The 15,150-nt window shown below is 45.3% G+C and overlaps 1 protein-coding gene across 11 annotated transcripts in view; it reads right to left on the reverse strand.

Moving 5' to 3' along the window:
- ADAM9 (ADAM metallopeptidase domain 9) overlaps positions 1-15,150 on the reverse strand; it is a 197,428-nt gene that overhangs the window by 75,738 nt on the left and 106,540 nt on the right. For 7 of the 11 annotated variants that reach the window (XM_077919271.1, XM_077919269.1, XM_077919270.1 and 4 more), the window contains exons 2-4: positions 8,921-9,000; positions 5,598-5,659; positions 3,995-4,073 (exon numbers count right to left, since the gene is read on the reverse strand). In XM_077919271.1, the coding sequence (XP_077775397.1) occupies positions 3,995-4,073; positions 5,598-5,659; positions 8,921-8,950 (171 nt within the window). In that variant the 5' untranslated portion in view covers positions 8,951-9,000. Of the gene's footprint in view, positions 1-3,994; positions 4,074-5,597; positions 5,660-8,920; positions 9,001-15,150 lie in introns of those variants that run through there. The other 4 variants (XR_013390808.1, XR_013390807.1, XM_077919273.1 and 1 more) reach the window with 3 other exon arrangements.

The raw sequence follows: 15,150 nt of genomic DNA on the forward strand, positions 1-15,150 counted from the left end.
TAATCACCACCCACCCAATTTGATTTTAATTAATTTTTATAATGAAATATTTTTAGAATGTGTGATTATTTGACTGTTTGATTATTTGATTGTTGTTAGCCGCCCTGAGCCCGGCTTCGGCTAGGGAGGGCGGGATATAAATAAAATTTATTATTATTATTATTATTATTATTATTATTATTATTATTATTATTATTAAAAAGGCCATAGATTGTTTAATCAGCCAAAGGCCTGGGAGGAGAGGAATATGTTCTTGCCTGGCAGCTAAAGATATGTAACAAAGCTGCCAGGTGAGCCCCTCTGGGAGAGCATTCCATAAGCAGGGAGCTACCCCAGCCATTCTCATGTTGCTGCCCTCTAGGTAAAGGCAAAGGACCTTGGATGGCGACTATGGGGTGTGCCGCTCATCTTGCTTCAGGCTGATGGAGCTGGCATTTGTCTGCAGACTAAACTGCTACTGGCACAATGGAAACACCACGACAGAAGCCAGAGCGCACAGAAATGCCATTTATTTTCCTGCCACAATGGTACCTACTGTATGTATCTACTTGCACTGGTGTGCTTTCGAACTGCTAGGTTGCCAGGAGCTGTGTCAGAACAGTGGGAGTTCACCCTGTTGTGGGGATTTGAACTGCCAAACTTCCGATCAGCAAACCCATGAGGCTCAGTGATTTAGACCACAGCACCACCTTTACTTTACCTTTACCTGCTGAATTCTGCACCAAGTGAAGATTCTGAATCGTCTTCAGAAGCAACCCCACATATAATGGGTTGCAATAATCTAAGATAAAGGTTACCAGAGCATAGTTTGCAGAAGTTAGGCTATGCCTTTCCAGATAGGGGCGCAGCTGGGCACTCAATGCAACCGAGGCCACTTGAGCCTTAAGTGGCAGCAATGATCTAGAAGCACCCCCAACTCCTTCAGAGCAAGTGAAACCCCATCGAGAGCAGACAACTTCCCAGCCATCTGCTCTAGGGAACCACCCACTAAAGGTGCCTCCGTCCTATCTGGATTGAGCTTCGGTTTGTTGGCCCTCATCCAGTCCATTACTCAGGCAAGACAACAGCCCAACACTTCCACTGCCTCATCTGCAGATGTAAAGGAGAAGCAGAGCTGTGTGCCATCAGTATATTGCTGAAAATGTACTCCAGAACTCTGGATGGCCCCCTTAGGACCCATTCCAGTGCATGGTATGTGGGTCTGCTTTGGAAGATGATCCAAAAAGTGAAGCAAATACATAACAGAGCAACTATGTTACTAACTGGGCCTGGACATACAGAAGAACGCTTTTCACCAGCATAGCTTCCTAGCTCTCCATAAGTTTTCAGACCTAATTCAAGGTGCTTGTTTTGACACATTAAGCCTCAAGCCAAGTTACCTGATGGAGAACCTCTCCTTGTACCATCCCGCCCAGGATCTGAGATCTGCCTGGCAGGTCCTTTTGGTGGTACCATTGCCATATGCAGCTGAGCTACCAAAACTTTTAATGAGGCTTTCTCAATGGAAACCCCACCTCCCTGCCCCTGGTTGTGGAACACTTTTGCTCCTGAGCACCAGCAATGGTTAGCTTTCAGGACCAGGGCAGACATCGTGATGTTATATACAAAACTGAATTATGAATTTTAGATGCTTTAATATTTCTATGACTATTTTGTGCTGCTTAACATGAGGCTCCTCATGAGGCTGGAGGAACATTGCCTGGCTGTGATTGTGAAGGCCGCTCCCTACAAAGCCCTTTCTACCTGGCCTAGGGGGCAGGGCCCACACTCACCCAGCCCTACTTTGTTAAATACAGTGGTACCTCGCAAGACGGAAAACTCGCAAGACGAAAGGGTTTTTTTGTTTTTTGAGCTGCTTCGCAAGACGATTTTCCCTATGGGCTTGCTTCGCAAGACGGAAACGTCTTGCAAGTTTGTTTCCTTTTTCTTAACACCGTTAATACAGTTGCGACTTGACTTCGAGGAGCAACTCATAGCACGCGGTGTGGTGGCTTTTTTGAGGTTTTTGAAGACTTTGGTGATTTTTGAAGCTTTTCCAAAACTTTTCCGACACCGTGCTTCGCAAGACAAAAAAATCGCAAGACGACAAAACTTGCGGAACGAATTAATTTCGTCGTGCGAGGCACCACTGTATGTATTCTGTAGTTGACCTCCTTTGTAATGTTTTATTTTGAAATCTTTAAGATAACATTTTAGTTTTCTGTCATGTTGCTTTGACTGTATTTATACTCTATATTTGACTTTCTTCAGATTGTTTTATTTATGTTTTATTGATTTAATATGCTGTAAACCACTTTGGGACGCGGGTGGCGCTGTGGGTAAAACCTCAGTGCCTAGGACTTGCTGATTGTATGGTCGGCGGTTCGAATCCCTAAGGCGGGGTGAGCTCCCGTCATTCAGTCCCAGCTCCTGCCCACCTAGCAGTTCAAAAGCACCCTTAAGTGCAAGTAGATAAATAGGGACCGCTTTATAGCGGGAAGGTAAATGGTGTTTCCGTGTGCTGCGCTGGTGCTGGCTTGCCAGATGCAGCTTCGTCACGCTGGCCACGTGACCCGGAAGTGTCTTCAGACAGCGCCGGCTCCCGGCCTCTTGAGCGAGATGAGCATGCAACCCTAGAGTCGGTCACGACTGGCCCGAACGGGCGGGGGGGGGGGTACCTTTAAACCACTTTGAGATTTTTCTTAAAACTATAAAGTAGTATAGAAATTAATAATAATAATATAATATAATATAATATAATAATATAATAATATAATAAAAAAATAAAAAAATAAATTTTGTTGCGACCCACCATGCAATCATTTTGAGGAAGAACAAGATCTTATGCATACCACTTAGGAGGGTTTGTTATGATTATTTGGTTCATACATTTATTTAAATAAATAATAATATTTTATTTTATTTTTACTAATAAGTAGCTTGGAACCAAGTTACTTCAAGGGCTGCCTCTTCCTGCATGAACATACCTGACTGTTGAGAACTTCTTTTGAGACTTTTCTGTGAGTCCCTGGGCTATTTGAGGCAAGGTGTGGGAGGTAACTGGGGGGTGTGGGGTGTTCTGCTGTGAAACCCCTCCTTTGGAAATTGCTCACCAGAGAAGCTTCCCCATCACCTCTTACAAATGTCATATGCATTTTATTTTTTTACTTTCCCCCAGGCTTTTTTGCAATGTTCAGACTGAAGGGTTTATCTGATCTCAAAATGCCCTTTCCCCACAATCTTCTTCTGTAGTGAAGTTAAATCTGTATTGTTGCACGCCACCCCAATCTCCATGAGCAGTGTGATATTCCAGGGGTTGCAGGCACACTTTCCTTTTGGGAATGAGGCACAGTGGAGAATGGGGTGTCTTTATGATATATGGTTTATTTACACATACATACAATCTGATTCTAGATGGGTGGGAATCCCAGCATTACACCCCAAGAGGATCTCTTGGGTGTCAGATTTTAAAGAGACCTCAGCCATAACTCTGCATATCTGCCTTCTTCTTGCCGCTTCCAGACTGGAGAGGATTTTCCCCCACGCTCACTTCATGCTTTGGCATCTCCCACCCCCTGCCCCACTCCCCGCCGCCTTCAAGTTTGCAAAACCAACACTTTCTTTCTGTTTGCTTACTTTAGGCCCAAGGAAATTCTGAAATTTCTTCTACCCAACTCTGGCATTGTTTTTGCTAACTACCCCCCCCCCCCCTTTGCAGCTGGCATAGCCTCTGCTTTGCTGCTTATCACTCTTTCTGACTTCTCTGCCAGGGAATTCTCCATCAGGAAAAATTAGGGTTAGCCTGTATTTTACACTGCTTTTTTGCGGGGGGGGGGGGCAGAATCTGGCATGCAGGAATTTAGGAGAGTCATGGTACCCCACACACCCATAACAATATTGTATTGCCTCAAAATTTTGTACACTGCTTTTGTATATCTGACAAGTGGTGTACAAACACTTAAAATCAATCAAGCAATGTCTGAAATGACATCCAAACACAATTAAGAACCTTTACCTGAATATGTGGGGAATTGGGGTGGACAAAGCCTCCTTGGTTGTATGTATAAACCAAAAAGTCATTGGGCAAAAATGTTCTGTGAAGAAAACAACAAAGTGATATTTATGTTGGCATTGCAAAATGAATGACTGCCCTCTGGGGAAAGTCTCATAGGGTTGGGTTGAAGAGGTAACTAATGAAGATCCCCTAGGATGCTGTACTTTGTCTTTGTCAGCTAGCAAGCTAAGGAAAAGAAAGAGGGGATGCTTCTGAAATTTGCTGGCAGTGCTAAGTGAAGAGGTACAGCATTCATAAATACTAGTAGCAAACTGCCTATCACAATGATGGAGGCAGAGATCTTTACTGCAGTGCTTCCCATAAGTGAGGCCCAGATCCCCTTGAGAGGTTGTGGGCACTCTCTCATTGGGGGTTTCTAAGCAGAGGGTGAATGGCCCTCTGTCATGGATGCTTTAGATGAGATCCCTGCATTGCAGGGGGTTGGACTAGATGACCCTTGGGGTCCCTTCCAACTATATGGTTCTATGATTCTATGATCACACAGTGTCAGGGAATGTAGGGAAGGTTGTTTTCACCACAATGTTGTCTCCCTTTGCAGTGGTTTGCTTTTCCTGTCTCCTTGATCCTTGTAGTCCCAAAACAGCTGGAGGGCTGAGTTTGGCCATCACTGCGACAGGGTGTCTGATGTACTTGGCAATTAATAAGCAATGTACTCTGAGCATTATTTCTTTATTGATAATATTGTACCGTATTTTTTGCTCCATAAGACGTACTTTTTTCCTCTTAAAAACTAAGGGGAAATGTCTGTGCGTCTTATGGAGCGAATGTGTGGTCCCTGGGGCTGGGGGGAGGGGAGACCCGGGCTTCCCCCATCAGCCCTGACAAGCTCTGGGAGCAGCGGGCAGGTTGCGCGCAGAATGTCCACTGCTCCCTGAGGTGCTCTTTGGGGCGGGGGGGAACCGGGGCTTCCCCCGCCAGCCCCGACAAGCTCGCATGTCATCTCTCTTTTCCTTTTAGTGCCACAGGCCTTTTAGATTCATTCATTTTTAATTATTGCTGGAATTTTTTCTATCATGCTGATTTCTTTGGAAGTTGCATTGTTATGTAAGTGTTGCCATTTTTTTATTGTGTTACTACTACTTCTACTACTACTATTGGGCTTCTTTAACCCCTTGTAAGCCATTCCAGGAGCTTGCTGCTGAATAGTTTGGGTAAGATGCTTCCTAAGAAATGAACAAATAAATCTTTTATGGGGTGCTTTTGTCTAGCGCAGGCATGGTGCGTAAATTGAGAATTCTCATACTGCCTATGACCTTCTGGACAGTTCTGAGCAAAATAAGACTGAGGTGGTAGTGGACTAGAAAAGGCCCAATCTGATCACCTTCTGGAGCTAGCCATTATGGACTACTGAAATCAAAATCAGGTGCAGATTAGTAAGTGGCCTGGCTCACATGTCACACTAAGCCAAGCCATGGCTCTCCAGGGTTTCAGACGGGGGTCTCTGCCTAGAGACACTGGAGACTGAACTTGGGACCTTCTCCATGCACAGCACATGCTACAGCCTTTCCATAAGCCAAAGGGTTAAGAATAGGGAGTCACTTACTGTTGCTGCAGGTGAATTGTGTACGTCTTCTTTTTTATTGTAATCATGTAAGTCTGTGTGCTCTGGACAATTCAAAACAAAACAAAACAATCAGTCAGAAGGGTATGTAGAAACAGTATTTTTACAAATGAAATGAACAGTCTCTATTGAAATGTATTTGATGATGGCAGAAAAGCTATGGCAGTGATTCGCTGAGCCTCTTTATCTTTCAGAGAGGCAGTTCAGGACCCAGGGAAAGAAAAGAAGTTTCGCTGACGAAAGAAGGAGGCAGGGGCCTGAGAAGGCATTTGCGGGAGTGGGGGCAGGGGGCTAAACCCTAGAAATAAATGGTAGGGTTTTGATTAGCTGGAGTATTGAAGGGAAGATTGCAGGCCGGTGGAAAAATACAAGCTAAGTTTCCTTTCCCAGCCAAAGCGTCACCTGGGATAGCAAAAGGTGTTGATGGCCCACCTGAGAGGAATCTTTGGCCTGGGCAGATGGAAGGTTGCCAGAGTAACTGCCTGTAAAGTGTCAGGAAAAGAGAGTCTTGAAAGCAAGGAGTGCTGGGAAGAAGAAGGTGGGGAGAATGAAAAGAGAGATCCTAGGCAGGCTGGCTGGGAGAGGTGCATTGGAGTCTAATGCTGCACTGCTGTAGGGGACAAGCTCCTCTTAAAATGACCAAGCTGTAAGGTCTGGACTCTCTCCATGCAGACGGAAGGTGTAAATAGGTGAATAAACCATAGCTTTTATAGTTACAACTCCACAGCCTCTTCAATTCTCCAAAGGACCATAGACCCTGGGTGAACCCCTGGAATCTTCCTACCGCTTGGCAGAGAGTGGGGCTGGCACCCAACTTCTGAAACAGAAATCAAGGCAGCTCAGGCTTAAATGGGGATCTCCTGAGGAATAAGGAAGCCAGGTTGAGAAGCCTGCTAAAAAACTAGGAGAGAGAACAGGCAGAAAGGAGAAGTAATAGTACATTGATTTGAAATAGCCAGTCAGATCTCTGGTTCCAGGTCTAATTAATACTTTGATTAAAAAAAGGATCCCTGCAAAGAGTACATGGACATGTGGGGCTCCTGCAGCAGGTGAGGGAGTGAAAATGATGCTAAACAAAACAGCAGCAATGATTATGATGGGGGAAAGGGGAAACTGTCATTCTAAAATGATATTTAATAATGTTTGCTTTGACCCAAAGATTCTTATGCAGAACTGTAGAGTGCACACATAGCTGTACCTGAGGATCTCTGCTCATTCACTCACCTGGAGGACCTCAGGTGTGGAACACGCACCCTGTTTGTGGGTTTCCCAGAGGTATCTAGTTGACCCCTGTGGGAAACTTAGCAAGACTCTGTTTAACTTCTTAATGTAAAACAACTTACAACACAACCCTCACTATATCTACTCAAAAGTAAATCCAATTAATTCAATGGCACTTACTCCAAGGTAAGTGGGGTTAGGATTTCAGCTTTGCTCAACCAAATGATGTTTCTTGCCTGTGTCTGGGGCCCAGAGAAGCCAATGGGGGGGGGGGGAGATTTGACTGGAAGGAAATGAAACTCCCCATTTTCTGGTGCTTCAACTCAGTTGCTCACGGGTATCATTGTCACAAGTACAAGGGTAACCATTTTCTAAATCCACTCACAATGAGTCAGGAACAGCAAAGTGGAAAAAGAATCCCACAGTGCAATCTCCTGAAGTCTACCATACCCAACAAAAAAATCTGAAAAGGAAAAGTTGCATTCAAAGCACAACAGCCTCCTGCCACTCAGAATGAAAATGTGTGGTCACATTCATTTGCTAAATAAATACAGTGGTACCTTGGTTTACGAACTTAATCCGTTCTGGGCGTCCGGAAGTCTTAAGAACGCTGCAAACCCGGAAATAGGTGTTTTGGTTTGTAAACTTTGCCTTGGAAGCAGAAAGCATGCTTTGGTTTAAGAATGCTTTGGTTTCAGCATGCTTTCCCATAGCAGTGGGGGGACTCAATTTACAAATGGAACACACTCAACAGGAAGTGAAACATGTTCTGCTTCCAAGGCAAAGTTCACAAACCAAAACACCTACTTCCGGGTTTGCAGCGTTCTTAATCCAAGTTGTTCATAGACTAAGCTGTTCCTTAAACCAAGGTACCACTGTACAATGGCCCTGACTACAGCTTTTCAAAGACCGTAACATTACAGATTGTTCCAGTTACATAAGGGGTTTGGACTTGTACTCCTTTCACTTCTGTATGCTGTTAATCAGTTGGGTGGAGAACATGTTGATGTCATGTAACAAACAGTGGGGGAGCTTCATGCTCTGGCACCAGGGGCGGAGAGCAGGCGGGGCGCTCAGCACGGGCAGCCACTATGTCACCCTGGGGATTGCGCTGCCAGGGGCGGGGTGCTTCCCCCACACTCCTCTTCCTCTGCCAGTGGTGACAAAGGTATTTGAGAGCAGAAATAGTAAAGGAGTCTAGAAATGTTGTGATATGCTGAAAAGCTGCAGAATCATTTAGCATGCTGAATCACTGTGACTCATCTTGAGGATGACACATTCTCTGTACATATAAGTATTGTATCTGCTTGCAGGCAGACTCAGTCAGTGTGTGTGTGTGTCTGTGTGTGAAAGTGGAGCCTGTGCTCTGTGAAGCCTGTGCTCAATGGAGACTCCATGTGACTCAGTAACTCTGAAGCTAGTTTAATCTTCTGTTCACTATGCTGTTGTTTACAAACAAATTTATTTTATCTCAGTAATGCTTTTATTCTTTTACTGAAGAAGACTCTGCATTATTAATTTACACTGTGCGTCAGCTGATGTTGGATGAATTAAGAACCCCTCCCTTTGACTTTGGGAATATGGGGATAGATTGCTCTAACTTGCCAGAAACATTTGGAAGAGACCAACAAGTGTTATGCTTCCTCTAAACCACATACAGCATCGTGAATACAATGAAAATGGTCCTGTTGATAACACTCTTCATCTCAGGGGTTTGTATGATGATGGAACAGGTGGATGGCTGCTTGAAATTCTCTGGGTGGGTGGGAAGAGTTCCCTTACACAAGGCCACAGGTGCCAACTTGAATAAAATATGATGGGGGGGGGGGGTAGATAAGCCCTGCTTGTCAGGAGGCAAACTCACAAAAGTGACTCACACAAAAGCAGTAGAGGTGGAGCCCTCCGCCTCAAACTTTTAAAGGAACCTTTTCAAATGCTAGAGTCAAGTATGCCTCCAGTTTTAACTTGGAGAAAAGCATGCGTCAGCAAGCTTGGGAAATCACTGTGCAAAATATAATCCACTGAGTAGGCGTTTACTCCATAGCACAAACTTTTGAATAAGTGTGTTTCTTAATTCCAAATACCTCATCTGGACCTAGACCATCTTCAGTCATGTTGGATGGAATTTTCTTTGGATAAGTGATATGCAAAAAGGTTTGACAATCTGGAGAAAAAGAAAAATGCTAAGAAGTTAATTACCATTTAATTTCAACAAGGCACAAATGTCACAGCACCTTAAGACACCTAAGAATTACATCCAATCACATTCAGTTGCACATTCTGAATTTGCTGGGAAGTGGCTGAATCCCACCTGAAAACAGTGAGTATGGAAACACCCTTAATGATATGTGGCAGGTTACACTCAAAACAAACCAGCCTGGAGATTAGATTGCAGCCTGCTTGTGTTGCAAAAATCAATGTTTGGGGCTGAAAGAAAAACTCAAGCAGCAAAAGAGGAAAACAAAGGGTTTCATTTTGCAAGCCAGCAAAATAGGCAGCAGAGGAATAAACTCCAAAGTCTGCGCCCAACCGCTAAAAGGGGGGGGAGACTTAATATACATTTCTGTTATCTCCTAAGGCAATGCATACGCATAAACTGAGGCAACGTCTCCTATCCTAGGCTACATCACCCTATTAGCATACAATTATGGTTTTTCCTTAATGAATATACATTGAGCAAGCGAACAAAGAACTCTCTCTAAGCAGCACCTTGCTGCATGTGATCTCTTTGCATTCCATTCTATATGCCTGAGAGGGTATGCCTGAGAGAACAGGGCCTCTAAGAATGTGTATCCGGGAGATACAAGGATGCAAGGCTGTCCATGGTACAATAAGAACAAAGACAGCTCCTGTCCCTGTGGAGACAGAAAATCATCCCTTTCTTATGTAGACACCTTTGGAATGTAGACACTTTATCACAAGATAAAGCACTTTTATAGAAACAATAGGAACAAGGCCGCTCCTTAAACGCAAATAGAGAGGCCTAGCCTGGTTAGTTCCCCTTCATGGATCACTGCCTTGCAGTGGCGAAGGGGCTTGAAGAACTCAGAGAAGCTATGAACTACGCCGAGCAGGGCACACAAGATGAACAGGTCATAGTAGAGAGTTTCGACCAAACGTGATCCACCTGGAGGAGGAACCGGCAAGCCACTCCAGTATCCTTGCCAAGAAAACTGCATGGACAAAGACAACAGGCATATAAAAGTTATGACGCTGGAAGATAAGCCCCTCAGGTCGGAAGGCGTCCAACATGCTACTGGGGAAGAGCGGAGGGCAAGTACAAGTAGATCCAGAGCTGATGAAGCAGCTGGGCCAAAGCCGAAAGGACGCTCAGTTGCGGATATGCCTGGAAGCGAAAGGAAAGTCCAATGCTGTAAAGAAAAATATTGCATAGGAACCTGGAATGTAAAAACCATGAACCTGGTAAGTTGGATGTGGTCAAAAATGAGATGGCAAGAATAAATATTGACATCCTGGGCATCAGTGAACTAAAATGGACGGGAATGGGCGAATTCAGTTCGGATGACCATCACATCTACTACTGTGGGCAAGAAACCCGTAAAAGAAATGGAGTGGCCCTCATAGTCAACAAAAGAGTGGCGAAAGCTGTACTGGGATGCAATCTCAAAAATGATAGAATGATCTCGATACGAATCCAAGGCAGACCTTTTAACATCACAGTAATCCAAGTTTATGCACCAACTACTGGTGCTTAAGAAACTGAAATTGACCAATTCTATGAAGACTTACAACACCTTATAGAAGTGACACCAAAGAAGGATGTTCTTCTCATTATAGGGGATTGGAATGCTAAAGTAGGGAGGCTAGGATATGTAATTCGGCTGGACCAATGGGAGAAATTATGGAAATATGATATTAAATTCACGACATGTTATACAATAAGATAAAATTTTATGAAAATGGTGTACCAATGGTACTTAACTCCGGTAAAATTGGCTAAAATTTACAAATTAAAATCGAATACCTGTTGGAGATGTAAAAAAGAAATAGGAACAATGTTTCACATGTGGTGGGAATGCTGACCTATTAAACAATTCTGGAATGAAATCTATGAAGAACTTAAAAAGATGTTTAAAATATCTTTCAGAAAAAAACCGGAGGCATTCCTTTTAGGTTAAATTACAAATGATATCCCTGAAAATCAAAGGAAAGTATTCCTTTATGCAACAACAGCTGCCAGGATGCTTATAGCTAAAAACTGGAAAGGCAGAAAAATTCCATCAGTGAAAGATTGGCAAATTAAATTTTGTGAATACATAAATCTGGCAAGACTCACAGCTTACATAAGGGGACAATCGGACCAGAAATTATTAAAAGAATGGGGTTGTGCTAAAGAGTATATGAAAGAACATTGTTCTGGAGTTAGTATATTGGTATGTAATGAATGATGCTTTACAGGGTTAAAGAAAAAGAAAAATGGTGTTGTCAGAGCTGCCCTAGGTCCCAGCTCACAAAGGACCAACGCCAGTTCGTTGTTATATAAAACAGTCTTTATTGAAGCTCAGTTTCGCTTTCACAGCCGCGGCGCGCAGCTCTACGTCTCAAACTCTAGACCGCCGAAGCTCCGTCTGAATCTCCTCCCCCCAGACACCAGTTTAAGACTCTAGCCTTGCTCCACCTCTTCCTCTGCTCTCTTCTCCTCTGGGCCCGCCTGTCCGCTGGGGTCTCGCCTCTCCTAGACTCTTCTGACGCTGAGTCTCCTGAGTCCTCCCCCTCCCTCCGGCGGGCTTTAGGACCTGGTTCCCAATCCGGGTTTCCTGCTGTGCCGCGTGCCTGTACATTTGAACTTGGCGCGCGCGCGCCCAGCCGGCCACCTTCCTCCTGACCGTTACACTGCTCCTGTCACTGCTTCCCCCTTCGGGGAGGCTAGCTGCACCTGACTCTCCCTCCGTTCCCTCACTCTGCGATGGAGGCGTGGCCACCCCTGACTCATGCTCTCTCCCTGCTGGAGGAGAAGCTGGCCCTGATACATGTGACTCTTCCCCCTCACTACGCTCTGGTGGAGGAGCTGGTCCTGCTCTCCCGCTGCTGCTTTGGGAGTCCCCGCTGGCCCCTTGCTTCTGGTGTGTCCCCCCTGGGACCCCCCTTGCCCTGGCCTTCTGATTCGCTGGAGAGACTCCTGGAATCTCTCGGGCCACTTTCATACTCCCCTACGCTGCCCTCAGATTCTTCCCCTTCGCTCTCCATCCCCTCTCTCCCCTGTGCCTCTGCTCCTGAGCCCCTGACAGGTGTAAAAAAAAAAAAGTACCAAGGTGGAAGTAATCTAATTGGACACAACAATACAGTAAGAGTAAATTTTTTGAGGTCTTAGAACAAAGAAAGGAAGTCAATTTGTGTTTATGTTCGTAATGATATGGGTTTTTTTTTCTGTAGATGTGTGCTTGTTCGTTTTTGTTTAGTTTAGTTTTGTTTCCTTTGCTTTTTTTTTTTTTTCCTTTTCTGTTTTCCCCCCTATATGTTCCGGGGATTTTTGTTTGTATAGTATTATTTTGGATTCAATGTTTGTAATTTTTGTTATGATTCATTTTGTTATGATGCATTGAAAATAAAAAAAATTCAAAAAAAAAAGTAGGGAGGCAAGAGATAAAAGGAACAACTGGCAAGTTTGGCCTTGGAGATCAAAACGAAGCAGGGCAAAGGCTAATAGAGTTCTGTCAAGAGAACAAGCTGGTCATCACAAACACGCTTTTCCAACAACACAAGAGACGACTCTACACATGGACATCACCAGATGGGCAGCATCGAAATCAGATTGATTATATTCTCTGCAGCCAAAGATGGGGAAGCTCTATACAGTCAGCAAAAACAAGACCTGGAGCTGACTGTGGCTCAGATCATCAGCTTCTTATAGCAAAATTCAAGCTTAAACTGAAGAAAGTAGGAAAAACCACTGGGCCGGTAAGATACAATCTAAGTCAAATCCCTTATGAATACACAGTGGAAGTGAGGAACAGGTTTAAGGATTTAGATTTGGTGGACAGAGTGCCTGAAGAACTATGGATTGAGGCTCGTAACATTGTACAGGAGGCAGCAACGAAAACCATCCCAATGAAAAGGAAATGCAAGAAAGCAAAGTGGCTGTCCAACGAGGCCTTACAAATAGCGGGGGAGAGAAGGCAAGCAAAATGCGAGGGAGATAGTGAAAGATACAGGAAATTGAATGCAGATTTCCAAAGAATAGCAAGGAGAGACAAGAAGGCCTTCTTAAACGAGCAATGCAAACAGAGGAAAACAACAGAATGGGATGAACCAGAGATCTGTTCAAGAAAATTGTAGATATGAAAGGAACATTTCGTACAAAGATTACCACAATAAAGGACAAAAGTGGTAAGGACCTAACAGAAGCAGAAGACATCAAGAAGAGGTGGCAAGAATACACAGAGGAATTATACCAGAAAGATATGGATGTCTCGTACACCTCAGGTAGTGTGGTTGCTGACCTTGAGCCAGACATCCTGGAGAGTGAAGTCAAATGGGCCTTAGAAAGCACTGCAAATAACAAGGCCAGTGGAAGTGATGGTATTCCAGCAGAACTATTTAAAATTTTAAAAGATGATGCTGTTAAGGTGCTACACTCAATATGCCAGCAAATTTGGAAAACTCAGCAGTGGCCAGAAGATTGGAGAAGATCAGTCTACATCCCAGTCCCAAAGAAGGGCAGTGCCAAAGAATGCTCCAACTACCGCACAATTGCACTCATTTCACACGCTAGCAAGGTTATGCTTAAAGTTCTACAAGGCAGGCTTAAGCAATATGTGGACCAAGAACTCCCAGAAGTGCAAGCTGGATTTAGAAGAGGCAGAGGAACCAGAGACCAAATTGCAAACATGCGCTGGATTATGGAGAAAGCTAGAGAGTTCCAGAAAGACATCTACTTCTGCTTCATTGACTATGCCAGTGTTTCCCAACCGGTGTTCCGCGGTACACTCGCCCGAGCAGCTTGCAGTCCTCGGTAACCATGGCGACCCGAGGGAGGGGAGGGAACAGGGAAGTCGAGGGCGGCAGCGAGCCGCGATGACGTCAGTGGGCCGCGCCGCCTCACCCTGGCACGGTGTGAGAGCCCCGGCTAGTGGCGCGAGCTTCAGAATAAGTGGGATCCGCGTGCGCGAGACCGAGATCGCGGGTAAGGAGCTCAGCCCTGGGCAGGAGGAAGCGGGGCCGCGCGTGCGGGCCACATCCCCACAGAGAGCGAGCCTCCCCCGGCCCACCACTCCGGGCAGGTCCACTCGCATGAGGGGGCGGCGATGGCGACGGCCGGCAGCTTGCCTGCAATGCCATCCCTCGAGCAGGCGAGGAGCCCGGAGGCTACCAGATGCGAGTCCTCTTTCCCACCCTGCTCGGGAGTCCAGAGCACTTGGTCGCATTCAGGATCTAGAGTGGGGAAGCGGGGCTTGTGTCTGGGCTGGACACATTGGGCTGCCTGTGCCGCTCGACCTGCGGGGAGAAATCAGGGTGGGAGTCACGACCGTGAGGCAGGGCTGCCAAGTGTGGCAGAAGAGGACACGGCCGTCGCACCTGTCCTTAGGTAGGAGCTTCTTCCGTGTCGACCTGCTGCCCTAAAGTCTTGGCTTTTTTCTTGGCTTTTTGGCGGTTGGCACAGAAGGAAGGCAAGGGGGAGGGGAAAAAATTGAAACTTACACTTTCGTGCGTCCCTCCCGGCGTGATGCTGCGCGCTGACGTCACGGGGCTGTAATGGTGGTGTGCCTCGAGATTTTTTTCATGAAACAAGTGTGCCTTTGCCCAAAAAAGGTTGGGAAACACTGGACTATGCAAAAGCCTTTGACTGTGTCGACCACAGCAAACTATGGCAAGTTCTTAAAGAAATGGGAGTGCCTGATCACCTCATCTGTCTCCTGAGAAATCTCTATGTGGGACAAGAAACTACAGTTAGAACTGGATATGGAACAACGGATTGGTTCAAAATTGGGAAAGGAGTACGACAAGGCTGTATTTTGTCTCCCTGCTTATTTAATTTATATGCAGAATACATCATGTGAAAGGCTGGGCTGGATGAATCCCAAACTGGAATTAAGATTGCCGGAAGAAATATCAACAACCTCAGATATGCAGATGACACAACCTGGATGGCAGAAAGTGAGGAGGAATTAAATAACCTTTTAATGAGGGTGAAAGAGGAGAGCGCAAAATATGGTCTGAAGCTCAACATAAAAAAAACGAAGGTCATGGCAACTGGTCCCATCACCTCCTGGCAAATAGAAGGGGAAGAAATGGAGGCAGTGAGAGATTTTACTTTCTTGGGCTCCATGATCACTGCAGATGGTGACAGCAGCCA

This window comes from Podarcis muralis, chromosome 15 (genome assembly GCF_964188315.1).
Source record: "Podarcis muralis chromosome 15, rPodMur119.hap1.1, whole genome shotgun sequence".
Classification (NCBI taxonomy): domain Eukaryota; kingdom Metazoa; phylum Chordata; class Lepidosauria; order Squamata; family Lacertidae; genus Podarcis; species Podarcis muralis.